At 37.8% G+C, this 26,871-nt stretch overlaps 2 protein-coding genes across 15 annotated transcripts in view; one reads left to right on the forward strand and one right to left on the reverse strand.

The window, feature by feature from the left end:
* Positions 1 to 3,148: 3,148 nt before the first annotated feature.
* On the reverse strand, positions 3,149 to 26,110 carry DRAM2 (DNA damage regulated autophagy modulator 2). Of its 6 annotated transcripts, none has more exons than XM_034654073.1 (12): positions 25,970 to 26,110; positions 25,326 to 25,373; positions 24,783 to 24,904; positions 23,629 to 23,698; positions 20,870 to 20,960; positions 19,664 to 19,808; positions 15,460 to 15,527; positions 14,016 to 14,155; positions 7,599 to 7,776; positions 7,006 to 7,088; positions 5,665 to 5,757; positions 3,149 to 5,128 (listed from the first exon to the last, which is right to left on the reverse strand). In XM_034654073.1, exons 6-12 carry the CDS (start codon positions 19,792 to 19,794, stop codon positions 5,021 to 5,023), a joined length of 801 nt encoding a protein of 266 aa, XP_034509964.1. In that variant the 5' UTR covers positions 19,795 to 19,808; positions 20,870 to 20,960; positions 23,629 to 23,698; positions 24,783 to 24,904; positions 25,326 to 25,373; positions 25,970 to 26,110; the 3' UTR covers positions 3,149 to 5,020. The 6 variants fall into 6 exon arrangements, with proteins under 6 accessions (XP_034509964.1, XP_019663726.1, XP_019663728.1 ...); XM_019808167.2 differs by having other exon boundaries at positions 24,783 to 24,907; XM_019808169.2 differs by having other exon boundaries at positions 25,326 to 25,391; positions 25,970 to 26,108.
* CEPT1 (choline/ethanolamine phosphotransferase 1) overlaps positions 25,658 to 26,871 on the forward strand; it is a 37,021-nt gene continuing 35,807 nt past the window's right edge. The window contains exon 1 of one of the 9 annotated variants that reach the window (XM_019808163.2): positions 25,658 to 25,723. The gene's annotated coding sequence lies outside the window, so the exon portion shown is untranslated. Of the gene's footprint in view, positions 25,724 to 25,815; positions 25,835 to 26,077; positions 26,367 to 26,871 lie in introns of those variants that run through there. The other 8 variants (XM_019808165.2, XM_034654072.1, XM_019808162.2 and 5 more) reach the window with 8 other exon arrangements.

A 26,871-nucleotide genomic window follows, 5' to 3' on the forward strand; every position in this document is an offset into this window, starting at 1 on the left:
TAAAAATTCTCTTCTATTTTTGGTTTGCTGGGAGTTTTTCATCTTGAGTGTTTAATTTTGTCCAACTGTTTTCATTACTGTCATTTCCCCTTTGTGTTAATTTGGTGAATTATATTGCTGGGATAAACCCAACTTGGTCATGCTATATCATTTTTTTCATTGTTAAGTTCTGTTTCCTACTATTTTAAAGTATTTTTGCATCTGTATTCATGAGGGATATTAATCTTTTTCTTTTCTCGTATTTGTCAAGTTTTGTTACTAGAGTCATGCCAGCCTCATGAAACAACTTGAAAAGTCCTCTTTATTTCTCAAAAAAGTTTATGGAGAATTCAGTGTTATTTTTATTTAAATATAATTTAATTTTTAACTAAATATATTTTTAACAGATCTATTTAGCAAAATTCACCAGTGAATTAATCAGGGCTTGGAATTCTTATTGGAAAGATATGTAATGACAAATTCAATACTTTAATAAGTATGGAAATGTTTTCAGACTTTTTCTTCTTGTATCATTTTTGACAAGCTATGGGTTAAAAGGCAATTTGTCCATTTCATCTGAGTAGTTGAATTTATTGGTATAAAGTTATCCACAACTACTCTTATTACCTTTAATGTCCAACAAACTATGTAGTGATATCTTCCTTTTCATTCTTGATATTAGTAATTTGTGTTTTCTCTTTCTCACTTGATCAGGTTTTTGTTTCCTAGGCTGTCATAACAAATTACCATAAACTGAGTGGGTTGAAACCACAGAGATGTACTCTCTCACATTTCTGGAAGACAGAAATAAAAAATCAAGGCTCCTTTTAAAGGCTGTAGGAGAGGATTATTCCTCCTCCTTAACAATTTCTGGTTGCTGGCCATCTCTGGCTTGAGGATGCATTACTCCAATCTCTGTCTTTGTTCTCTATGGTCTTCTTTTAAGGACACCAAGTCATTGGATTTATTATGATCTCATATCTAATTATATCTGCAAATACCCTATTTCCAAATAAGGTCACATCTAAAGTTCAAGATGGACATGACTTTTTGGGAAATATTATTCAAGGCAGTATATTATCTTGCTAGGTATTTTTCAATTTTTACCATTTTCGAAATCTCACTTCGAATTTTGGTTTTCTGTGTTAATTTCCAACAATTGTGGATAAGTTCTCAGTCAATATCACCTCTTCAAACGTTTCTTCTGTACCATTCTCTTTATCTTCACCTTCAGAAACCCAATTACGAGATGCAAAGCCATTTGATTTTGCCTACAAAACTCAAATACTCTATACTTTCTATTTTCACTTNACCTTCAGAAACCCAATTACGAGATGCAAAGCCATTTGATTTTGCCTACAAAACTCAAATACTCTATACTTTCTATTTTCACTTTTTCTTTTTTTTTTTTTTTAAGATTTTATTTATTTGACAGAGATAGAGAGAGCCAGCGATAGAGGGAACACAAGCAGGGGGAGTGGGAGAGGAAGAAGCAGGCTCATAGCAGAGGAGCCTGATGTGGGGCTCGATCCCGTAACGCCGGGATCACGCCCTGAGCCGAAGGCAGACGCTTAACCGCTGTGCCACCCAGGCGCCCCTCACTTTTTCTTTTTTACTTTCAATTGTCCCATCTTCCAAGTTTATTAAAGCATTTACTCTGTTTAATCCTATCATATTCAATTCTAGAATTTTTTTTTATTTCCCATAATTTACATGTCTCTGATGAAATTCCCCATCTCTTCATGCATGTTTTCCACCCTTTTTACTACTTCCTTCAGCATTTTTATCACAGTTAATCTACCTCTGATAACTGCAACATCTGGGCAATCTCTGAGTTTGCTTCTATTGACTGTTTGCTCTCTGGATCAAATTTTTTGCTCATTTGCAGGTCTTATAATTTCTTGCTATATGCTGGATATTTTCCATAAAAGAACAGTAGGTATGAAAATACCTTTGCTCTTTTGTCAGGCTCATAGAGTGGGAAGCTGAGTTAATCTAATCTGTAGTTGAGGTGGAGATGAGTTTTGCTGCTGATTTAGTTTAACTTTACCACTTGCTTGAAATATTTTAAATGAAAAGGGTTTCCTTTCAGTAGGGATTGGGATCTGAGCATTGGTGAGATGCTAGTGGAATCTTTGTGCTTTTCAGCTAAACTGCCAGGCTTCCAAACGGGGGGGGGGNGGGGGGGGGGGGGGGATTTCTCTCTGCACTACATTCCAACACCATATTTTAGAATTCCTGAAGTATTCTATTTGTAGTCTACTGAGGCTTCCTGAGTAGGTGAACTCTCTCTCAAATTACCACGCCTTTTGGAGGATATAGTTGCTTATACTCACAATGCCTCAGAAGACTTTTTCTTTGTTTTAGTTCTGTTCTACGTTCTTATCTTCCTAGTAAATGAGTGGTTTACTAAAATTAGCAATCTGGCTGGTTGAAAAGAAGCAAGACATACATCATGGATTTATAAAGATGCTAATAAGCCAATGTTGACTGAACTTCATTTCACAGTGAGTCTATACAGGACACTGAAGAGATAAGAAAAGTTCTCTTTCTCTTTCACAAATTCACTGAACACTTACGATATATGGCACTATTCTGGCAACATACAATATAATCTAGGTAACTGGGATGGATAAAAATGGAGTTCCTAAATTAAAAAAAGATCTTGTTTGATTTTCTAAAATCTAAAATTAGAAGCAGATTAGTTCAGGTTCATTTCATGATGTGATTCTGTCATCTCCAAAAATCTTGTCACCAATATCCATTTAGTATAAGGAGAAAAAACTGAGTAAGAGCATTCCCATTTTTCAGAATCTTAATAAGAAAATAATGGACATCCATATCACTTACATTTCACTGGCTAAAATTCAAGTCTCATGCTCATACTTAATTGAAAGGGAAGCTGGGAAATATAGTCTTGCTGTGTATCCAGGACAGAAAAGAAATAGATACACTCAGTTTATAGAACCTGCTAATCTTGTCAGCTTCTATTTTCTATTGTCACTTTCTATTTTTAAAGATAAATATTCAATACAAAAATGTTGATTGAATTGAAAAGGAATGCCTTATCTGTTTATCCAAGCTATTGTACTGACAGTGGAGGCAAGGCATATTTTGAGGGAGGGGGTGGTTACCATCCATTACTTCAGAGACAAGTGAAAGATAAACATACATTCAAAAATCTCTTTATTTACAATCCCCTTTTGAACTTAGTATTTTCAGCCTCTGTTATGCCTAAGAGTAAAGGTTAAATGATGGGATTAAAATACAATCAAAGTAACACTGTTTTAAAATAATTTCTTTAACGTGTTAGTAAATACTTCTAAGCCTAATATTCTAGTACGGACCTGTAGATCTAAGTGCTTCTCTATGCCATCCTCCCCACATATAATTTATAAACTTCGATTCTATCAATTCCTCTCTCACCACACTGTGGTCCTTCATAACTTGAATTTCAACTTCCCTGATGTACAGAAGTCAGGACTGAATGCTGTTTCTCAGGTGTGGCTGCACCATAATTTTCAGAGGCATAACAGAAATTTTTCATGGTTTGTATCCAAATTTTTTTCTAGTGATGCCAGATTTCAATGAATCAGTGTTTACTGAAATAGCTCCAATGTTCACTGCTGCATGATATACGTAAACAGTATTTTATTCCATTTTGTCTTATTAGGCCAGAAGTCTTCAGAAATATTATTTACACAGCCCTGTATCTAGCAACTTATTCCTAATTAAGCTCTGATTCCACCATATATTCATTTTCCCTTAAAAGTGCTCCTCCTTTGTACTTTAAACTTGTTCTCACCATTTTTTATTTTGGCTACAGAACCATTTCTTCTAAAATGATAAACCTTGTTAATCTTCTTCAAAGATTCTTTTGAGAACCAGTCACTGAGCACCTTCTGGATGAGTAATTTCAATTTGAATTTTATCTGGGATCTGTAAACCATCCTTTACCTGCATAGATAGGGATCCAAGCAGAAGCTATCCGATCATTTGCATGACAGAGAGAGAGAAAACTGCTTTGAAGGATACAAGTATCACAATTATTTTGTACCTGGTTTTTTTGGTATTGATCTTGTCCTTTAGAATTTGGGTTCTACAAAGATCACACCCTATTTAAAAGGCTTAATATCTGCCCAGTTAAGACTACTTTTATAAATAATTGCAATTTTCTATAAATAAAAATCTAAGAAGCTCTTGATTGCAGTTTGCAGTTACCTATATTAATCATATCTGCTGTTATGCACAAGCTTCTCGGCCTCATGTATGAACGCTAACCCTTGTTTTAGGTAAAACACAACTGAAGTAAATCTGCCTATAGCTACTTCTCTCATGCATTAGTGATTAAAATCTCATTCCAGAGACTAAGCTTCATGAAACTACTGCAAGCACGTGTGACAGACCACTTGGCATAGTACTTGGCCTTGTGGCAGGAACCAAGTACATACCTACAGAATCACTTGAGCAAAGCTTAAGCAATCAAAGCACTTACACGAATCCAGGTATGCTCCCCTTAATAAGTGGATTCCAGAAGAAAAAAATTTTATAAAGACTGTAAGAAATGTTTGATATGGTGAAACTATTACTTCAAAATCCAATTCTAAAGGAGATGCTGAGCAATGCTGAGTATCTGGGGGTCCTGGAAAATGTCTCTTATAAAAGTGCTCCAAACAAAACATGGCTTACAATGATTTAGAAAATATGAAAGGCTGGATTTTGAGGACTGGTTGGTGCACTTCTTGTTGTTTCTCTTAAATAAAGTAGAAAAAATCTACAGTGTTGTAGTCCTTTGGTTTTATTTTCTGGGGTTAAAAAAAAGTATAGGCATAAATGTTTTTACATGGTCTTCTTGAAGATATCCTTTAAAATAACTTATCAAATGGCTTTATTCATATCTCTTGATTATCAGTATTCATCAATATCACTGTCAGCCTTGATTAACTGGTTAAAAATTTCAGAGCAGAATAAGGAACTTTCATGAACACTTCCCCCAATCCCTGAGAATCATAATCATCACAGATACATTTTTATCCCTTCATCATAAATCTCTGGAAAGTAGCCGTGTTCGTTCATTGTTAACAGGGCAAGGAGCAGTGTCATAGAGGGTTAATCCATGTAAATTGGCTTCCACTCGTAAAGAAATTTTCTGTAACAGAAAAGAAAATTATATATAGATGTTTGTTCCTTAAAGACATCTTCAATGTCTTCCATGTCACATCTTCAATATGTTCTGGAGAATATTTTTGGGATTGGAGACGTAAATCAATTCTAATGAGTAACAAGATTGAGACAGATGTTGTACTGCCAAAGGTATCATCTGTAGTACCAACAGAGTTAGGAAAACCAAGCTTTTCTACTCAGAAGTTCTTCATTTTTCTTTGGTTTCTAAAAGGAATCGTGAAAATGTTGAGGATGGCCTATGTAAACATAGGCAGAGTTGATGAAAATTCTGTGAAAAGTTTTCTGCAAATTTACTTGCTTTATAATCCTATTTTCAAGGTTGAGCCCCTTACTAACAACACACTACTTTCCCGAACACAGAAATGGTTTACCTGAGAAGCTCCTCTTCTGGTATCGCTGCTTCTGAAGTTAATTCCCAAAAAGGTTGGAGACTTGACTATAGCAACTTCTTTTATTCCACCTGAGGGAAGTTTGCATGAATCTAATGTTGTGTTTTCTTACCTGAAAATCACGGATGTAAGTCAGGAAAAAACCAAAGAAGGAGAAAGACATAGACCATTCTGCTGCAGTTGTGATCATGTGAAGCACGTAACCCTTGAATGACAACGGAAAAAAAGAATAATTCTGTGACATTTCATCTGAATGATCTGGAATTTCTCTCAAACAGAAGACCCATAAAACCTGCAAACCAATTTGCCTTCTGAAATTCAAAGGACACCAGGTAAACACTAAAGACATATTAATACGCTACGGCCTTTTGTTAAAAATGTATCCATATGAGTTTATTAATAGTAACAAATATGCCATACTAATTAAAGATGCTAACAAAAGGTGTAGGTACAGAATATATTGATAATATAGAACCCTCTGCACTATTTTCACAATTTTTCTGTAAATATAAAACTGTCTGAAATAAGGCTTGTTTAAAAACTTAATTCTATTATAAATAATTCCATATATGAACTTTCTAGAAAAAAACAAAACAAAACAATCCTTAATTTATTGAACTTATCTGTAAAATTAAAGAAAGACATTAGGAAAGTCCTCTTAAATGATCTAGCTATTGTAACTTCATCAAGAGCAAATAAAATTTCTATTTGAAGAACTAAGAACAGGAGAACCTCTACTCTATAACTGGGAAGTTACTGCCTTTCCCACAGCCATAAGATTCCTTAAATGCCACTAAAAATGCTCCAGTAAAAAATGCTCATGATAAACTTAGTGTTATTTTTACAGCATTAAATTATATATGGATTATAATTGAGGGAAACTAGTAAATCATTTCATTCCTTCATTCTCACAAACATGACCTATCCAGGGCTAATTCTTTAAAAAATAATTCAAAATGAAATGCCACTGAGATGTTTGTGAAAACAGATGAACTTATTTTATCATCTATTTAGTGGATGTTCCTCCTCTTTTATTCCTCAGGGTCAAAGACGTTATCTCCACTCAGATATCCACTATATTGGAACCCAGATGCAGAGTCCGTAATAATAAACTTGTAGATGGTAATTCAGAAAAAGAGTATTCCAATAATAAAAGATCTCAATTGGGTTTGTTGTACATTATATCCATATTTAGGGGAGTCAATTTCTGAGAAAACTCTTTGCCATCACAATTGTCCTTGTGTCTTGAAAATGTTCACTGTTGAAATATGAGAGAATAATACAGGTGGTGCTACATAAACTTGATCGTAAGTAGAAAATAATCCTAATTTAACAAAATGATTATTCTACTGAAAAAGTATCATTTTCAGTGATGACATTAAAAATACATCAAAATCAACCAAAACAGTCAACTTTAATATAAAAGTAAGTTTTATAGTTTCCAAGTTCTTACTCTGTCCTCAGGGTTCCAATGGAGTTTCTGTACGATATCTGTGCCAAAATTCCCACTGTACAAAAGTGATGAGCAAGTCAGCACTATAAAAAAAGTCAAGGAGAATCTCAGAGAAAACCTGTAAGTTTAAATTAGATTCAAAATAAAAATCACTTTAAAGGTCCACAAGGATTACTCATACATTTGTTTCCAAGGTCCACACCCATTTTCTTAAAGACTAGATATTATACAGCAGTAGTGAAAATTGAAATGTACCCAGAGGATTACTAAGAAATGGTTGCACTCCCTCTTTGCTCAGTAAATCAGCAGTACTAGCCTAAGATTCTGCTATGTAATTGTTCTCGGGAGAGCATTAACTCATCCTTCATATCTCTGAGGTGAGTATGATCAGGCTGAATCTTATCTTTGCTCCCAGCTCAATTACTGAGGTCCCATGTAAAATTCGAATTTCATGTTTCAAGTCCTTTCATTTAGGGTTATTAACCCAAGAATCTCGCCCACAGAATGCCTGCTCACAAGATGCCAACAGCGTTCACTAAATTCTGTTACTCCATTCCCTTCCAAGTATAGTTACATTTTACAGCAAAGGATACTGCTGAATGCACTCACTCCACACCAGATAACTACCAGTAGTCTGATCCAGAAGACTTGTTTGCCATGAATTTTGGGCTGCATTTGGTAGGAGAGGATGGTCTGAACGAACATGTATAATGAGCCCACACCAAAGGTAAGCACAGCTCCACATACGTGTACAACAAAAAAGGCTGTTTTCTGAGAGGTAGAAAGAAGTAAGTAAGTAAATAAGAGAAACTCAAAACATGTTGCCAACACAGTATTTAAAAGCACAAGCGAGTGATCTCAAAAGAACAGTCACTGAATGGAAAAGCACTGAGTTCTAGAGATTACTTCCTGAAGCAATTCCCTCTGAGTACTCCGCAAAAGCCAGGAATTACAATAAACCAAACTGTTCCTATATCACTCCTGAAAATACGAGCGTTACTATTCATTTACTCATTGAATAATATGTTTGTTTATCTGGGTACCTTTTCCGTGTCAAGCAGTGTTCTAAGTACTCAGATATACTAGTGAACAAAACAGACAAAAATCTGGCCCTCAGAGTTGACATTCAAGTGAAGCAGCACAAACAATAAGTAATAAACTTTAGATATAAGTGAAGTCCATCATATGTCAGATGGTAATAAGGGTTACAGAAAAGAGTAGTGCCTGGCAAAGGAGAATCAGGATGGTAGGGAAGCTGGAGGGATGGAATTCCAACTTAAATCTAATTTAAATCTAAGTGCAATTTAAAGGCTCAAAAATTTAAAGCATTCCCTCTTGGCTCTCTTTGATTGGTTTTTTGTTTTTTTTTTTTAAGATTTTTTTATTTATTTGACAGAGAGAGAAACAGCCAGTGAGAGAGGGAACACAAGCAGGGGGAGTGGGAGAGGAAGCAGGCTCGTAGCGGAAGAGCCTGATGTGGGGCTCGATCCCAGGACTCTGGGATCACGCCCTGAGCCAAAGACAGACGCTCAATGACTGAGCCACCCAGGCGCCCCTCGTTGATTGGTTTTGAAAATTATACAAGAGATTACCATAAATTCCAATTTTTTTCTCCTTTACCTCACTCTTACAGGTATTCATTTACATTTTACTTCTGACTACATGTACCCTCTGCTTAAAAGTGACAACAGCTCTCCAAAAATTCTAAAACGTTTTTGGTTGAACCGCTCTAGTTTTCGAAGCTGATGCAGTCTGCATTTCACTTGGTTGAGAAGGTACCATATAGCACCTGGCAGAGGGTGTACGATGAAGTAACAAGAGGGGAGAAGTTAGGGTCTGGGTCCCTTCTTTCACAATAGACTGTGCTAACTCACAAACACAGAGCCCAATTTTTTAGCTGAAGCTATAAGAAGTAAAAGATAACAATGTTTCTGCCAAAGCCATTGGTTTTCTTTTGGAGAGGAAGGGCTCTTCCTCTTGGTTTGGTTTGTGGTATTATAACTGGCAATAAGTGATGAGTACTGGGAAGAGAAAAAAAAATGCATTGCTATTACCACTTTGGGTAACAAAGAAAAAAAATTTCAGCACCCATAAAACATAATACAAAGTAGTATCATCTTCTTATGGGAATTTATCTATACATATGAATAAAGGCTAGAAAAATAGAGGCAAAATCGAAATTAACTATTTTAGGGCTACGAGCAGGAAATATGGGTGAATTTTTCCCCTTAAAAATATTCTCATATATACTGATGAAGCTAAATATAGATATAGCTTGATTGATGCCCACCTGTGATCAGTACACAGTCCCAACAACAAAATCCTATGAATTAAAAAGTAAAAATAAAGAATGAAGAGCAATTACTGTATTTTTATAATTAAAAATAAAGGCATTTAAAACTGGTTTTAACTGGCAGTACTTCTGCTTGTAGATTCAATTTTGTCATTTTAGAGACCAGGGAAACAGCAAAAGATCTTGAAAATAGGCCAGAGAGTATCTTCCAGTGAAATGTTAGAGCCTCTGGGACTGGTTCTACATGAATGTGAGTTTTACTTGGCTCTGATCAGGCTATTTTTCACAGAAAACTTCTGTAATGATAGAAGTTATGTGCANTGGCTCTGATCAGGCTATTTTTCACAGAAAACTTCTATAATGATAGAAGTTATGTGCAGAGGGGCACCTGGGTGGCACAGCGGTTAAGCATCTGCCTTCGGCTCAGGGCGTGATCCCGGCGTTCTGGGATCGAGCCCCACATCAGGCTCCTCCGCTGGGAGCCTGCTTCTTCCTCTCCCACTCCCCCTGCTTGTGTTCCCTGTCTCGCTGGCTGTCTCTGTCTCTGCTGAATAAATAAATAAAATCTTTAAAAAAAAAAAAGAAGTTATGTGCAGGGACAGAAGTTAGCTTATAGAAAACTGATATAATGCAAATAATCCATATCTATATAAATGCAAATTGTCTTTTTGAATATTATCACTTTGTGCATAATGATGAGTTTTACCTGATAAATTTATTTTAGCTTCCTTATCTGACCACAAACATGTGGTACCTTAATTTCTCTTTTGAGCTTATGTGTAATACCTACTATTTTCCTCATTAATTAATAAGTTACAATCTTTGACACACCTGCAAAAGTTATTTTGTCCTCTTTAAAACGATAACCTTTCAGAAAACAAAGACAAAAACTTATCCTTTGACAAAGACAAGAAAAATTACAGAGATATGTGTGGTCAGTAGCGAAAGAACGAGTTCTCAACATTTGCTGCAACATGGACGGCACTGGAGGAGATAATGCTAAGTGAAATAAGTCAAGCAGAGAAAGACAATTATCATATGGTTTCTCTCATTTATGGAACAGAAGAATTAGGAAGATTGGTAGGAGAAGAAAGGGATAATGAAAGGGGGGTAATCAGAAGGGGGAATGAAGCATGAGAGACTATGGACTCTGAGAAACAAACTGAGGGCTTCAGAGGGGAGAGGGGTGGGGGAATGGGATAGGCTGGTGATGGGTAGTAAGGAGGGCACGTATTGCATGGTGCACTGGGTGTTATACGCAACTAATGAATCATCGAACTTTACATCAAAAACCAGGGATGTACTGTATGGTGACTAACATAATATAATAAAAAAATATGATTATAAAAATAAATAAATAAAATAAATTTAAAAAACTGTTCCAACCAACAGCTTCTAAATAAATGTCACTGCAAAAAAAAAAAAAAGAACTTATAAATTATATATTGAATGGTCTGTAATCTTTACCTAAAAGCAATTAATGAAACTTAGGAACTAATCTCCTTACTTATCCTTATCCTCTCTCCAAAGTTTCCATGAGGATAAATTTTATAGGAAGAAAGAATGGCATGTGACAACAGAGGCATAAGTTACAGAGTTATGTTGCCATAAGCCATGCAATACCAAGGATTACTGGTAACCATCGGAAACCAGAAAAGAGGCATGTGTCCCCAAAAGGGAACTATCCCTATTAACATCTTAGTTTCAGACTTCTAGCCTCCTGAACTTTGAGAGAATAAATTTCCGTTATTATAAGCCACTCAATTTATGGTATTTTATTATGGCAGGCCTACGAAATTAATATAGATTTCTGCTTACTTATCCCATCCAAGTTTCTCGAAGATAAATGTCTTAAGAAGGGAAAAATTCCTCTACGTAGGCACTAAGGACGCTTAGCATGTGTTTATTTTGTGAATATTATTATACATAGTTGTTTTCAAAGACATAAATTTGTATTTTTTAAGTCAGAGTTTTTCAAATCCCATTAGGTCTCTTTAAGCATAGACAACCACAGTAATAGCAAGAGAATTTTTATCCATCCTGCTTAGTCCCTTTGGCCTATTTAGTAAGTCACTAAACAATGAGAACATCTTCGTTTGAAGTACTATCTTAGGTGCTGAATAGACAATGGTGAACAAAACCATTGTGCTTTCATTAATGGAGAAATAGATCAGCTAAAAAATTTTAAAAACCATAGATATAAAATTAGACCATAGTAAGTGCTGTGAAGAATTTGTTTCCAGAGGCTTAGAGAGCACAAAAAACACAAAGAAAACTCAAACTATATAGGATCAAGTCTATTCACAGAGGAGACCTCCCTGAGTAAGTAGTTTGCATGGAGATCTTGAAGACACCTAGATCTATTTAGGTTTGGGGTGTGAAATGTCCAACAAAAGAAACATGTGAAACGGGGTAAAATAAAATTGTCTTATTTAAGAAGCACAGTGCGTGCAGTGTTATGTACAACAGAGGATATTAAGAAGGGGAATGATGTAGAACGAGGCTGGAGAAGTACATCATGCAGCCAGATCATGTAAGACCTTTGAATTAATTAAGCAGCTTGGCAGCTCATCAAATTCCTTTTTCTCTCGATTACATCTCTTTTCATGGAACTTTGGAGCCGTACAGCTTTAAGCAGGGGTACAGGGAAACAGAGCGAGATGTACACATAATTCCAAAAGATTACACTGGCTGCATATTAAATGAAAGGGATGTAAGAGTGAAGGCAGAGGAAGTATTTAGGAGGCTATGGTAGTAGGCCAGGCTATGAGAGATCATGAAATCTGAACTGGTTGAGGAGATGGTAGGGAGCGCAAGCAGAGACGGGAATGGAGAGAAGCAGGTGTTTTCAAGAAATGTTTAAGGGGTAAAACCAACAAGTCCCTACTTTAAAACAGTGCTGGAGTCTCTTCCAAGTCAAACTCTATAACTTGAGTTTGTTTCTGCAAGACAGAAGTGGGAAGAGGTGGGGGCAATGCACTCACCACTTAAAATAAGCAGTAAAAGTTTATATGAGAAAAGAAGGAGGGATATCAGGGTACTATTACAGAGTCTGCTTATGAATAGGCCCAGCAATGAAGCCATCAGCGAAGGACGTATAGGAAATTCAACAGGTCCAAAGATGCATGAAAAAAGATGTGATCAAGAGAGAAAAAAGGAATTTGATTCAAAATCAAAAGGTCCAGGGACCCCTGTGGTGAAGGTTAATTAGAATGAAAGCTAAAAGGAACACAGTAAAAAAGTATATAAACCGTTTTTGTAGGTAAATGAGAAAAAGGTAGCAAGGAAGCGTGCACTGCGATCAGCAACTGCCATTGGAATTTACTGCATTGTGTAAACAACAATCAGTTACTAACAGAGGCAGCATCTTAAGTGTGGAGGTCACTTTGGGATTCACTTTTACCATACAGGGATGAGAGATACTGTCAAATTGATAAAGGGACAACTGGAACAACGAATCACTATCCATATACTAAAAATTCCTCAAAACATATTTTTAACACTGAGCTTTAGAAACTGATTTGTGAAGGCAGGATCCTATTTGTGGCAAAGGCAGCTAGGCATCCACCAAAAATTCTCTGTCCTTCCATAGTACGGAGTTGCCCCAGGTACTGATGCTCAGCAAGACTTCATTTCCCAGCCCCTCTGTGTCTAGCAAATAAATGTTAGTGGAATGATGTCAGTCACTGCCAGGTCAAGGTTGTTAAGCAGGTGTGATTCCCGCATGTTCTCTATGACTGTTTCAGCAGGCTGATGCAGAAGACAAGAAGGACTTAGGGAATGGGATAGCTCAAACATGGATAGTGTCTGCACCTTAAATCATCATAGGAGGAAAGCCATCTACCAGCCAAAAATACCTGGAGTGGATGTATGAATATGCCTCTATATGTGTATCTGTAGGAGTGTGTATACATAGTTACTAGATGTCTAAATATGTCATCAGATGTCTAAACTGAAACTTTGAAGACTGCAGAGAGATTAATCAAAAAACACCCATATGCCTAGGATACAGCTGGTATCACCAAAGACTCATCTGAAAGAATGTCAATAGAAAGGAATGTGAAGAGTTTGCAAATATTTGTGAAGTTTAATTTGCTACTTTAAGAATTCCCTGAGAAAAAGCTGGAAAAGCTCCATATCTTCCCTTTACTTCCTCATATGAGGGGCTGAGCACCTAGAAATAGAGGTGATCAATGGGAACATCTAAACAAGAATATAAAATAGGTAAATGAGTATAACTTGTTCAGCATATTTTTTTTCAAAGATCTTTAAGTCATCTCTACACCCAACATGGGGCTCGAACTCACAACCCCAAGATCAAGAGTCACATGCTCTACCAAATGAGCCAGCCAGGTGCCCCTAGCTATATATTTTTTTTAAGTTTAAATCTATAATTGTGTCACTTATAATTTATATCAATTCTCTCTGGTCTTGGAGTAATCTCCAACTAAGTAGTAATAAAGAGTCTAATAGAGTCTTGTGAATTCTTAAAAGGTCAGAATAATTTATAGGTGCTCAGTAGCTTAGTAAGAATGAATTTTTTTAATTATGTATGTAGTGATCCCTAAGAAGGTCAAATAATTTAAAGGCAGGGGATTCTACTTTGTTAAGGCAAAGAAACAATAACAGTGTGTAACTGAACGTTTCATGTTTCCTTTTTAACATGTATTAATTTATGTATCTCGGGAAAATACCTATGCTGGGCTAAAACACAAACCTGAAAGTTTGCCACAACAGAAAGTCCAAAACAACTCAGTAATCCAAGTACAAGGCCAGCCTTGTTTAATCTGATGATATGACTCTCTTCAGGATTCAGGGCATGAACTTGCTTGTAACGAACATAAATGGTAGCGATGCCTGCGAAGAGATAACCCAAAAGACAACAAAGTAATAAGTAACCAGGGAATAAAGTTGCCAACAAAGAGTTAACAAAGGTCACCTAACATAAATCTTCCTTTCAAAGTTAATTTGAGAGAAGGGAGGAAAAAAAAAAAAAAACCCAGCTGTTGATTTTAAAGAACCTTTAAGGCTGCATTATGGAACTAGTAATATCTCTGCGCGACTGAAATGCACTGGCCTCCCGTGGGCCTCACATTCACAAATATTTTGGATAAAATTTAAGAGATAAGTTTAATGTTTTCTGAAAATCTCTAATGGTAAGTGTTATTAAAACAAAATATTCTATATGATTAGCATTAAAGTTTAAAGTAATTAATGCTAAAATATGGATAAAATGGGTATTGGCAAAAAAAAAACAAACCCAAAACAAAAAAACACCAAAGGGTAATTTGCCTCACTTCCATTTCATTTTATTTCAAATTATTATAACTTGGTTCAATCAGATATAGTAATCGATTACACAGAAAACAAATAAAAACACCCACTTTACCATCCTTGTTAGTCAAGAAAGGGTCAAATCAAATCAAGTTTTCCATTGCAAAAATACTGCCAAAGAAATGAAGAAATGAAACAGGGATAAGCTTCTATATGCTTCTATATAAATGAAACAGAGACATGTTTTTGAAAACCTCAGTCATAAGATGAACTTTTACGCACTGAATCATTCATTTCCTTGACTTCCATTTTTGATCCAAGCAGGTAATAAATATCATATGGAAGACTGCAAATATTTAAAACAATCACAACTGATGGAAAAATATTTTAGTTAACCATTAATAAAAGTTTGATTCAAAAAATAAATAATGAACAGGAATGTAAAATACAGTAGAATTCCATTCCTTTGGCGTTAGAACATCGATTCAAAAATTAAAACATGGTTCCACTGTTACTCTTAAACTTCTAAATTATTTATCCTAAATGAATTTAGTTGGTGTTAGTTGTGGTCAGTGTGTTTATAGTTTTTTGTCCTCTACTGGTCACTTAAGAAATCCACTTAAGGTCTCAAGAAATATTTGGTTATACTTTACAATTTCTATTTGGATGAGTAGTCAAATAGCCTCACAGATATTTTTTAAGGATTTATTTCTATAATTTAGCATTTTTAGAAACTGCTTGTAAGAGGAACATATCTGGGATCAATAATTTAGTGATAACATTCCCTCAGGTATAACCAGAAACTAAAACAAGCAAACAAGTGTTTAAAGAAGGAAAGGGCAATTTCACTATTAATTTTGATTTTTAAAACAATTACCATTACTTACACAAAACTGCGGCAATATTTAACATTGCCCCAAACAAGCATTTTTCTGGAGCTACGGTACCAGTGTCACTGAAAGAAAAAAAAGAAGGTATGTGGATTTCTCACACTAAATATACATGTGTATTTTTTTCTAAGGAATAAGAACGGGCTACTTCAAATCCTATATCTTTTTATACATTCGTAAGTTCAAACTCATATAATTTTATGAGAAAACGACAGTTCGAGCTCACAGCATTTATCTAGCTCACTTTTTTTTCTTTTTAAGATTTTATTTGAGAGAGAAAGGGAGAACACAGAGTAAGAGGGAGAAGCTGACTCCCCGCTGAGCAAAGAGCCTGATGTAGGGCACCATCCCAGTACCCTGGGATTGACCTGAGCCGAAGGCAGATGCTTAACCTACTGAGCCACCCAAGAACCCTAGTTCACTTTTTTCTGCTATCACTTGAGATTATTTCTCTTTCAGATAACAGAAATCAAGAGAAATTGACTTAAAAAAAAAAAATAACCTGGGCGCCTGGTGGCTCAGTCAGTTAAGTGGCTGCCTTTGGCTCAGGTCATGATCCCAAGGTCCTGGGATCGAGTCCTGCATAGGGCTCCTTGCTCAGTGGGGAGTCTGCGTCTCCCTCTCCCTCTGCCCCTCCTCCCCGCTCATTTGCTTTCTCTCTCTCAAATAAATAAATAAAAATCTTACCAAAAAAACCCCCCAAAAAACCCCAAAAAAAACCCAACAAACCTATCCTGGGTGTGTTAGGGCCGTGTTACTGACTTCCATCAATTGGGCAGGTGTGTTCCTCTGTCCCACCTGAATGTTCCCTAAACACTACAGGTCCTTTCACAGCTCTGCTTTCGTCATCTGTTATTGACCCTGTTTATAATTCAGTTAATACCTAATCATTTCATGTTAATTTAAAAAACATTTATCAAGCACTTACTATGTGCCCAACAGTATTTTAGGGACAGGAGTAGAGTGGTTAGTAAAAGAGACAAAGCTCCCCTCTTGGAGCTTGCACGTGAGACCAGTTTTTCCCTGCCCTCCAAAGCCTTGGCCAACTCCTCTAGCAGAATGAGGACTCGCAGAGCATTCTGTCCAGACCTGTGTTAAAATCACTGATCACAATGTATTGCAATGCGTTGGCTTACATGCTTGTGTTTCAGGACAGCAGGGAAAACATAAACCCAGATCAACAGCATGCCTTCCATTTACTGTGGAACCTTGGGTATGCTCTTTTATCTATGACTGTTCCTTATCTGCAAAATGGTGCTAATAATTCCCTCCCAGCCTCATCAGCTCAACATGAGGAAATGAAACTGACAATACATGTGAAGATCTAGCACAGCAGCAGACACAGGGGAGACACCCATTAAATGTTAGTTCCTTTCCTTTCCCTCAAACTACAGTAAAAATGAAAAAGACAGTCTTTGGCCACGAACTGAAGTACTAGAGGAAAGAGATAAGAAGGATCTCAGCTAACACAATGTAACAGGAACAAAAAAGAGATGGGAAGTCACGTCTGGTAAGGAATCAATAAGGTTTGGTGAACATTTGGGTTAGGTTTACAAAAAGTAAAGTAACACATATAAATTCTAAGGACTGCTCCTTACACCTGAAAGATGCAACTTTAGAAACAAAAGATTTTGTTACTCTGATCATCTTCAGGGAATGGAGGCTATGGTTTTGTTATGTTTCTTCTACCTTTCAAATTTTCTAGTATATATATATATGTGTATATATATATATATATTCTTGTAAAATTCTTGTAAAATTTTAATATTGCATTTCAAGAGATGCTATAGTTTCAAAATACCCTATAAGGAAACAAGAGCATGCATTTCCAAGATGGCCAGCTAAGTGTGCTCCTGCCTTGGCTCTGGAACAGACCAATACAAACTGGCCTACAAATGAAAACAGCCAAGTCCATCACCTCATCAGCACAGCACTCCAACCCAGTGGTCGCCAAACTATTTTGATCACATGCCATCAAAAAAAAAAAAAAGTCTGATCATGTAACTTCAAAATATATGTATTTATCATATAAGTTCAAATATCGAGATTAAAAAATATACATAGAAATTCTAAAGTTTGTTCTCATGCCCCAGTACTCATCTTGTGCATTCTACCTGGGCATCCACTACTTGAACCAACTAAGAAAACACCTGAAACATACCTGCAGTGGAACTATCTTTGGAATGAAATTTACATTTGGTTATGTCTTTGGGACTTAATAATTAAAACGTTTTAGATGGGGTCTATGAACTGAAAGGAACTTTGCAGAGCATCTAGTCTAACTTAATCATTCTTCAGATGAAGGAAATGAGCCTGAGAAGTAAAATTAAGTAGTACTGAGTTTAAATGTATTAGAATGCTGAAGAAAGATCCCAGGGTAATAATAGTAAGGTCAGTAGCAGAAAAATAAAAGGGCAGAACAGGGATGGAAAAGGAAGTGTCTAGGGTACTATCAGAAAATCACATGCAGTACCATCAGAGAACTGAAACTCTGAAAAAGAACCCAAAGGCCTCTTAAATGATTAAAAGCTCTTTAAAATGAAAGCAGACAAGTTCTCAAAGGGGAAATAAAAATGCTGAAAGGCACTCAGGAATTACAGATGTACGTTCTCTAAAGTTACTAAAGAATGAACTGGCTCTTTAAGCTACATGTTCCCCTAGCAGCGTGGTGATCAGTGGTGATTATTCATCAAATTATTCCTAGAATTGGAACCTTAAATTCTAAAATATCTTTGGTTTTTGTACATCTTCCCAAAATGTGCCCAATTTGTTGCTATCCTTTGCTTCACACCATAGCATTCTGGGAACAAATGTAGATAGTAACACTCTGATTTCTTCTTGATACTTTAAAAAGATAAATTTAGCCTTCTGGTTTGTCATCCTTTAAAAATTCACTATTTTCTATGTTGGAGAGGTTATTTTTCAGGATGTAAACAAATAAATAAATGAAACAACTATAACGACAAAACAAACTATGGAAGGAAATCAACCAAACTATTAATTACCTCTGGATGGGCAGGAGCTGGAGAGAGGTTGAAACGGACTTTCATTTTTTACTTTTATAATCAGTCTAGTATCATTTAAAATTTGTTAGGCTAAGTATATACTGCCTTTATAACTGGAAAAAGACTTACGAACATAGCACAAGCAACTGAGTACCCATACTTATATCATTATTAGTTTTAAAATTTCAAAAATATTACGATAAATTTTGATACTTAATGTGTCAGAGAGATCTAGACAATATGTCATAAAGACTAAAAGCAGGGTCTCTAGAGTCAAATTGCCCAAAACTGCATTTTGGTTCCATCCCTTACTGAGTTCTGTGGCCCTGAACAAATAACTTATTTCCTTCTCTCTTAAATGGGGGTAATAATTCTTACTTCAAAGAGTAGTTGTAGAGATCCAGTGATCTATCATCTGAAGAATGCTTAGACCATGACCTTGTACACAGTATGTAGATTGATAAATAGTTATCATTACTGTTATCTTTTAATACTATTACTGTTGTTTGCAGTATTTTTGAATTTTAAGGGGAGAATAATTCCACTTCCATCTTCTTTTTTTATTATTATTATTATTATATTATGTTAGTCACCATACAGTACATCCCCGGATTCCGATGCAAAGTTCGATGCTTCATTAGTTGCGTATAACACCCAGTGCACCATGCAATACGTGCCCTCCTTACTACCCATCACCAGTCTATCCCATTCCCCCCACCCCCTCCCCTCTGAAGTCTTCAGTTTGTTTCTCATAGTCCATAGTCTCTCATGTTTCATTCCCCCTTCTGATTACCCCCCCTTTCTTTATCCCTTTCTTCCCCTACCAATCATCCTAGTTTATGTTCCATAGATGAGAGAAATCATATGATAATTGTCTTTCTCTGCTTGACTTATTTCACTTAGCATTATCCACTTCCATCTTCTGAGACAACCTCAAATATTTATTTGGAAGACAAGGCACTTAAAGTGTCCTAATTCACTAACTAATTCACTAAGTGAATCATACCCGTCTGTCTCCACCTTTCTCTATCACATAGAAAGAACCAATACAACTTCCTTTTTAATGTTCCTTTTGTTGTTGTAATGTCAAACATAAAATCTGTATTTTAAAATGTTAACATGGAATGTTGGCTTCATTGTTAAAATGTGAATGATACATACATAGTCTCTCATAAAAAAAAATACATTGCACTGACCTGATATAAGGCAGAGCAGGGTCAACATGATGAAGTGTTATGGCCGTAATGTATGAAAATATGAAAGCAGCAGCTGTCCAAATTACTAGGGCAGAAGGGAGGAAACTGAGACCTTGCTGAAACCACCACATCTCAAACAGGTTTTCTGAGGTAGAAAAAATAAATTAGAGAAGATTATTCACAAGTATTTCATCTCTTCTACTTTAGCCATCCACTCCTACTATCTTGTCCTTATTACCATGAGCTGTTCCACTTCTGAAATCATCCCCCACACCATCTACTAACACCTGCTTGCTTTCAATTTCTTGTAAATGGAACCACGCTTCACCCACTTGCCATATCCAGAAACGTTCTTTCTCCCTCAGCTTTCCACACATAATCAAGTAGTAAGCACTGTTTATTCAAACTCCTGAATTTCCTTCAAATCTACCCTTTCTCTCCATCTTCACTGCCACTACTCTATCTAAAATACCATCATTTCTTGGCCAGATTATTATTATAATCTCCCAAATGGTCCTTCTGTAGCGTGGACCATGACCAATTTAGGCTCCACCCTAAAACCAGAGTAATCCTTCTAATTCTGAAATACCCATCTGACCACCTATTCTCCTACAGAGAATCTTTCAGGGCCTCCCTGTGCCCTTATAAATTGTCTTTCCTCCCTAACTCGGTCTATAGGGTCTTTGCATTGTCGGATCTCTACTTACCTTTAGGTAATTCATGTCTGGCTACTTCTTTGTTCCCAATTCCTTGCTCTAGCTCTCATCATTTTCATCATCGTTACAAAAGCAAACAGTGTCTACTGTGTCAGCACATTACTTATCACCTTAAATACATGATCTCATTTACTTCTCACAACACAATTACAGAGGTTAAGAGCACTGTCCAAGGTCACAGGCTGGGACTCAGTAGAGACAGAATTCAAATTCAGGCAGCTCTGTTCCAACACCAATCACTATGCTATACGGCTACAACAAACTTCTTTCAGATGTTCAAATGTGTCATGCTCTCTTGTACACTCGCAGACCTTCATGTACACTGTTCTGTCTGGGTAACAGACTACCATGCTATCACCCTCCAGCCTCACTACCACCTGTTAACGCCTATATATTTTCAAGTACCAACTCTTCCAGCTTCAGCTGAGTGTCCCTACTTTGTTTCCGAGCACCCTTTACTTCCCTGACCAGGGTGTTCATCTCACTTAACTGTTGCTTGTTTGCTTGGTTTTATCTTCCTCACTAAACCTTAGGTTCTGACAGAGCAGGAACCGTTTCGTTCACCATTATATTTCCAGCTCCTATGTGAGGGGGAAAAGAAAAAGAGCACCTAAATACACACGTATCATACATCATCACTTTCTCTCTAAAATTCCAGACTGAGGATATTGTTTCCAAATTCACTTATGATTACTTGACATTAATGTATCTGAATGCATTTAATTTTTAAAAATAAATACAGAAATACTTTCAAATTATAAGAAATTACTCCTATGCATGTGAAAATAATGTCATGTTTGGAGGAGTATCTTCTCATAGTTTGATGGACAGAAATTGAGTATTTCCCATGAACTCTGTAAGAACAACTCTTAATTGCATAACCCTAGGCTGTGCTCAGTTTCTTCCTAATAATGAAATCTCAGCCATTTTTTACTTGTACTTGTCATTTACTCTGATCATCTGACTCGATGCTAAATATGTACATTTAAATCTTGCTAAATAAGTTTCTTTTCCTTTATCCCTAAAGTCACCATTATAGACTTGATTTGAATAATTTCCTGCTTGAATTATCATAATCTCCTTTGTTCTTTTTTTTCCCCTTTTTAGTCTTTAACATTCTATAAATTTTCTTCATCAATTTAGTTAAACATGACAATTCCTTGCCACATTTCTTTTTTTTTTTAAAAAGATTTTATTTATTTATTTGACAGAGATAGAGACAGCCAGTGAGAGAGGGAACACAAGCAGGGGAAGTGGGAGAGGGAAGAAGCAGGCTCATAGCGGAAGAGCCTGATGTGGGGCTCAATCCCATAACGCCGGGATCACACCCTGAGCCGAAGGCAGACGCTTAACCGCTGTGCCACCCAGGCGCCCCCCTTGCCACATTTCTATAGTGCTTTCCCCAGCATAAGTTTCTGGGACAATGATTCTCAAGTTCTATAAATTTTGAATTACTTCTAAAATCTTTAATTCTTCTTTCTTCTCTTTGAAAATAATTTCATTTCAGATAATTCTAACATAACATCCTTAGAGGAGTCTAGTTTCACATTTGTCGGTTCCACCAACCCTTGCACCTGTTTTATAGTTTTTCACCATGAACTTGTATTTGGATGATTTTAATTGGGAGTATTCTAAAAGGCTTAGGTTAAGGGTGAATCATTCCAGGGAGAGTCTATATCTACTTTTTGCCAGGCAGTCTGGCACATTACCAACCTGGGCCAACTTTAATTTCCTGACTTCCAGGTTTTTTAGACCACGTAGATATGTAAATTTGAACCTTGAATCTGAGTGATGGCAGATCCTATAGTTTCAAGTTCTCAAGAGGTAGTTTTACTCACCCACCTGGACCTGGGTGAAAATGAACAAGTTTCTTTGTGATCCCCCTTTGCCAGGAAGGAGATATTTTTCCTAGCCCCCCTTTCACTGAGGAATTTTTTGGAGGCTCCTGGTTGAATTTGGGGGAAGGTGGTTCCCCAAGGCCACGGGTTGTACAGTTTCAAGTAGAAATATTTACATTTTAACTTTTATGAACAAAGTCATCCCCTGAAATACATTTACACAAATTACCACGTGAATGATGCCTCTTGGAGTTGGATACCTGAGAGGTCAAAGGGCTATGAATTCTCTCTCTACCTTGGGTGGGGACCAAGAGGAGCCTATCACCTGTCCCTAATTGTGCTTTATTTCTGCTATCAGCCAAACCAAAAGACACACTGCTAGTTTACTACTCTGGTTTCTGTTCTCTCTTAGACCTTTTAGCCCTGGGGATTTCCCTTTCTGTTCTACAGGCATGCAATGCATTTAAAATATAATATTATTTATTATAATTTATAATTAAAATTATTATTTTAATATAATTTATCCAGCATTTAGGTGCTTTGGCAAAAGGAATTTCCAAAACACTGTGTCCATCTTATTGCTAGAAGTATAACCTCCTCTTCCTTTAATCATTTTTTATGCCCACATCCTTCCTACTCTTCAAAATCGAGCTCAAATACAATCTTCCACACACAACCTTCCCTAATCTCTTTGCATCCGGAAATAAGTACTCCTTCTGAGAACACTCGAGTTGCACATCTCTTAACAGCTATTGTCTTCTACCGTATGACAAATAAGGAAAGGGTCTTAAGTGGATAAAATCCTTGATGAGAGACTCCACTGTGCATAGCAGAGGGCCTTGCCCATAGCAATCACTAAATGTTCTGAATGAACACACAGCCAAAACCAAATCCTCTTAAACCCCAAAAAGATTCATGATTTTTCTATTTCAGTAACAGTATTGCCATTTTTCCAGGTTATCCAGATTCTAAGACCTCAGAGTAACCCTAGGTTCCAAAACAGTATCCTCTAGCCACATGCGGCTATTTAAATTAAAATTTCAATTGACTAAAATAAAACTTAAAAATTCAGTCTTCCAGTCATACTAGCCACATGTCAAGTGCTCAAAAGCCCCATGTGTCTAGTGGCTACCATAAAGGATGGTGAACACAGAGAACATTTCCACTATCATGGGAAAGTTCTATTGGACGATGCTTAGTAGCTATTACAGGGATTGCACTGACATAGCACAAGTAAAGAACACATTACTGATACATAATAAGTGGTAGCTTTTAGTACTGTTAAATGGTCTAAATTAATACCCACTTCACAGAGGTTTACGCAAGAACTAAATGAGTTAACAGATGTAAAATACTGTCATAGATGATCAATAAATGGCTGTTCCTTTTAGACTGTTAAAGATGAAATTACCTGTTTTACAAGTGCATAAGATTTTGGTCTTCAAATCTGCACAAACCTGCACCTTTGTAAATCCTGAAATCTACACAAAAAGAAAATAAGAAAATGTTTCAAACCACCTTCTTTTAAACATGTACAATTTCAAGTCAATGCACCAATATTTGTTCATGGGTAGGACACTATGTTATAGAATTATTAATAAGTTATTTTTCTTTCAAGAGTCAATACTTGAGTTTAGTTTTTTATTTTAAATTTAGTTTGGTGAACGTACAGAGTAATATTAGTTTCAGGTGTATAATACAGTGATTCAACACTTCCATACCATACCTGGTGTGCATCGGGTTAAGTGTACTAGCCTGTTTTATAATGATGTTGTACCATCTGAAATTAAGTAATATTTTAGATCTAGGATATCAGTCTTCCTATCCTTTCTCACATTAGACACCTTTTGCTGGCATTAAAAACAGATAAAAGAAAAGGAAAAACATTGAATGTCCTCCTATGGAAGGAAAGACAAAAATGAGGAAAGAAGGATAGCTTATTATTAAGCAAAATAAAACATTAACTAGTCTGTGTGATGCAATGGGAAGAACACAGTTGTGAGATCAGCTTTACCCAAGTGCAAATCCTAGCTTTATCAAGTCCCAGCTGAAAGATTTTAGTAAAGTTACTAAGCTTCTCTTAGTCACAGTATTCTGATTTGTAAAGTAGCTATCTCAAAGGGTTGTTCTTTAGATGTAGAACAGAGAAAGCATACAATATAACAACGACAGCTGATTTATCAATTCTGTACAACTGTAACTAGCCATAAGGATAGGGAACAACACTTAATTCTTTGCACGTGTGAATCATTTTGCATGTGTATCTCCTCAGGCTTTGAGGGTTCTCGTTGTTTAAACTAGCAGTTTAGAAGACAAGCAGGGCTTGAAATGATTTACCAGTCTAATAACAACTGAAACATTTAAATGCCCCGACTTGGTGAGGAAGACTACTTTTGCCCATGTATTTTCACAGTGGAAAGCTAGAAGTGTGGCTGGCTAATTGCCAAGCAAACAAAGTTAAAATTTTAATGGTTAATAATTTAAGAAACCTTTGAAAATATGCAAGAATCACCTCCATCTAGTAGTAAGAATGCTTAAGGAAATAGTCTTGCATCTCCCACCTACCTTCTCTGCTTTCTTTGAAGATCCATGAATCAAAACTGCAGTTAAAATCCTTAAATTTCACAAATATTTGAATGCCACCGGTAATAAGATTAATTCTTTATACTGTCTCCTCTAAGTGGTGACTGCTAAAAAACAATAAGAAAGTAAATTCTGGATATCCCAAGTGAAGAGAGAAAGCCTTAAGCCCTTTTTTTTTTAAAAGTCCACAGAATCACCAGGCCCAAAGCAAAGCATAACAGAAAATGGTTATTTTTCTAATCTCTAACCTGGCCTTCTGACAAATGTGAAATTCTAGTAATTGTTAAATCCTAGAGTCTAGAAGATTAGGTAACTTTTTTTTTTTTATAAGTTGAATCAACTGTCACAAGTGGAGAAATGGGGGGAGAATCTGATAATGCCACAAGAATTACAGACATGCATTTGGGTGTAAATTTAAATTTGGGAGAATTTAAAATTATTTCCCGGGTATGTTTACCGGTTTTCAAATGTATGCTAATGTAAAGCACGAACAGTATGAGGATACAAATGACCACAGCCATTTACCTTTCTGTATTGGGCCCACACATCCTTCAGGTCCGCTCCGCGACAGAACTGCGCGTGGTAGACAAGCTTCGGGTAAACACAAGGTCACCACAGATCTCAACTTCAAACCTGCCCCCAACTCCCCTACCAGGGAATCTGAGTCCAGGAGTGAAAATTGGAATGGTACCCAACCACAGTTTTTGTGGGACTAGGGCGAATGTTCTCCATGGCCGCTTAAAACGAAACCAAGGCATTATTTACACGGCTGCCTTCCTCCAGAGGCGCAAAGCCCTGGGACGCAGATCTCTGCGGGGCTTTGCCTGCGGCCAGGAAAAGATGCGGGAGGCGGAGCCTGACTCGGCCCCCGCGGGGGTAGGAGGGGAGAAGAACCGCGAGAGACCAAGGATGAGGAGGCAAAGGTGAACGCACGGAGCCGTGAGCCCAGCCCGCACCCGCCCCCGTCCCCCAGGTCCCCAGGAGCCCGCCTGCGCTCCAGCCACCAGCGGTCCCTCTCCGGCGCTCCACACAGGGTAGTCCCGGGAGGCGCGGGCCACGGGGTGGGGGTGCTCCGGAAGGCTTCCACTTCCCAGACCCGCCCGAACCCATTCTCCAACCCACACCCCTACAGGGGGCTGGGGCCCGCCCTCTTGCCATTTTCGGCCTACCTTGCTCGGCTGACCCCGCCAGGGCTGCCCACCGCGTCCGAAGCCGGCCACCGGGATCGAGACGGGGCGGGACCCTACGGCGCGCTCCCGAGCAGCCAGGCCAGGCCTGGGGCGCGCTTACCGCCCCGAGGAGCGCGCCCGCGCCGCCGCTCGTTCCGACCCTGTATCCCTTTACGGCAACGCGAAAGTGTCGCGAACGGGCTGCTGCGGATCAGAGTCACTCAGTCGTCTGGAGGCGGAGGTCTTATTTCTAGCGGTTTGCTTTCGGGGGTCGGGGTAAGGCTGCGGGGCTCGGCCTTGGGAAGATGGCCGGGTGTGACGGACGTGTTGGGGGGCACGAATCTCGAGAGGCGTGGAGAAAGAGCTGCATGCTCTGGGGTGGGGCATTGGAATATAGGTGTGTATGGACTCGGAGAGGCGAACGCGGTGCTTCCTCGCGCTGGCTGGCCTCGCGCTCGGGGTTGTGGGGAGGGCGAGGGGCGCCTGACCCTCTGGCCCCCGGTGGAGAGATTGAGGTGGCGAAGTGCTAGTGCGGGAGCTCGGGGGGTGCTGAGTGGAGGAGCCGGGAGTCGTGGTGCGGAGAACCTCGGCCGGCCGGGGCTGGGCGGGCTGAGGGCTGGGGGCGCTGCCCGCGTGGAACCGACCTTGCTATGTCAGGTCCACACCCTCCGACTCAGGTGCTGCCAGGTCCCCAAACCGTGTTGCATCCGGTGCCGGGGCGGCCTGCCTTTTGGAATGCGGGGCTGGTGTTTCGTGGCTGGGCCACGCTTCTTGTTCAGCAACTTTTATAGACATTTCAGCGTATATTTATAAATAGCTAGGGTTTATTTCAGCAGTATTCTTGGAAGGAGAAAGGACAGGAGGATTGCTAGTGTCTGCAGGTGTTCCCAGGAACATTGGAT

The sequence above is a fragment of the Ailuropoda melanoleuca genome, chromosome 2, assembly GCF_002007445.2.
Source record: "Ailuropoda melanoleuca isolate Jingjing chromosome 2, ASM200744v2, whole genome shotgun sequence".
NCBI classification, from domain to species: domain Eukaryota; kingdom Metazoa; phylum Chordata; class Mammalia; order Carnivora; family Ursidae; genus Ailuropoda; species Ailuropoda melanoleuca.

Excerpts from the sequence above, each read along its gene's own strand:
- DRAM2 (XM_034654073.1), bottom strand. The coding sequence starts at position 19,794 with ATGTGGTGGTTTCAGCAAGGTCTCAGTTTCCTCCCTTCTGCCCTAGTA. Across the intron at positions 7,777-14,015 it reads CTGTTGTGGCAAACTTTCAG|AAAACAGCCTTTTTTGTTGT; the intron begins GTTTGTGTTTTA and ends TCTACCTCTCAG. Across the intron at positions 5,758-7,005 it reads ATTGGAACCCTGAGGACAGA|GGTTACGTGCTTCACATGAT; the intron begins GTAAGAACTTGG and ends TTGTCATTCAAG.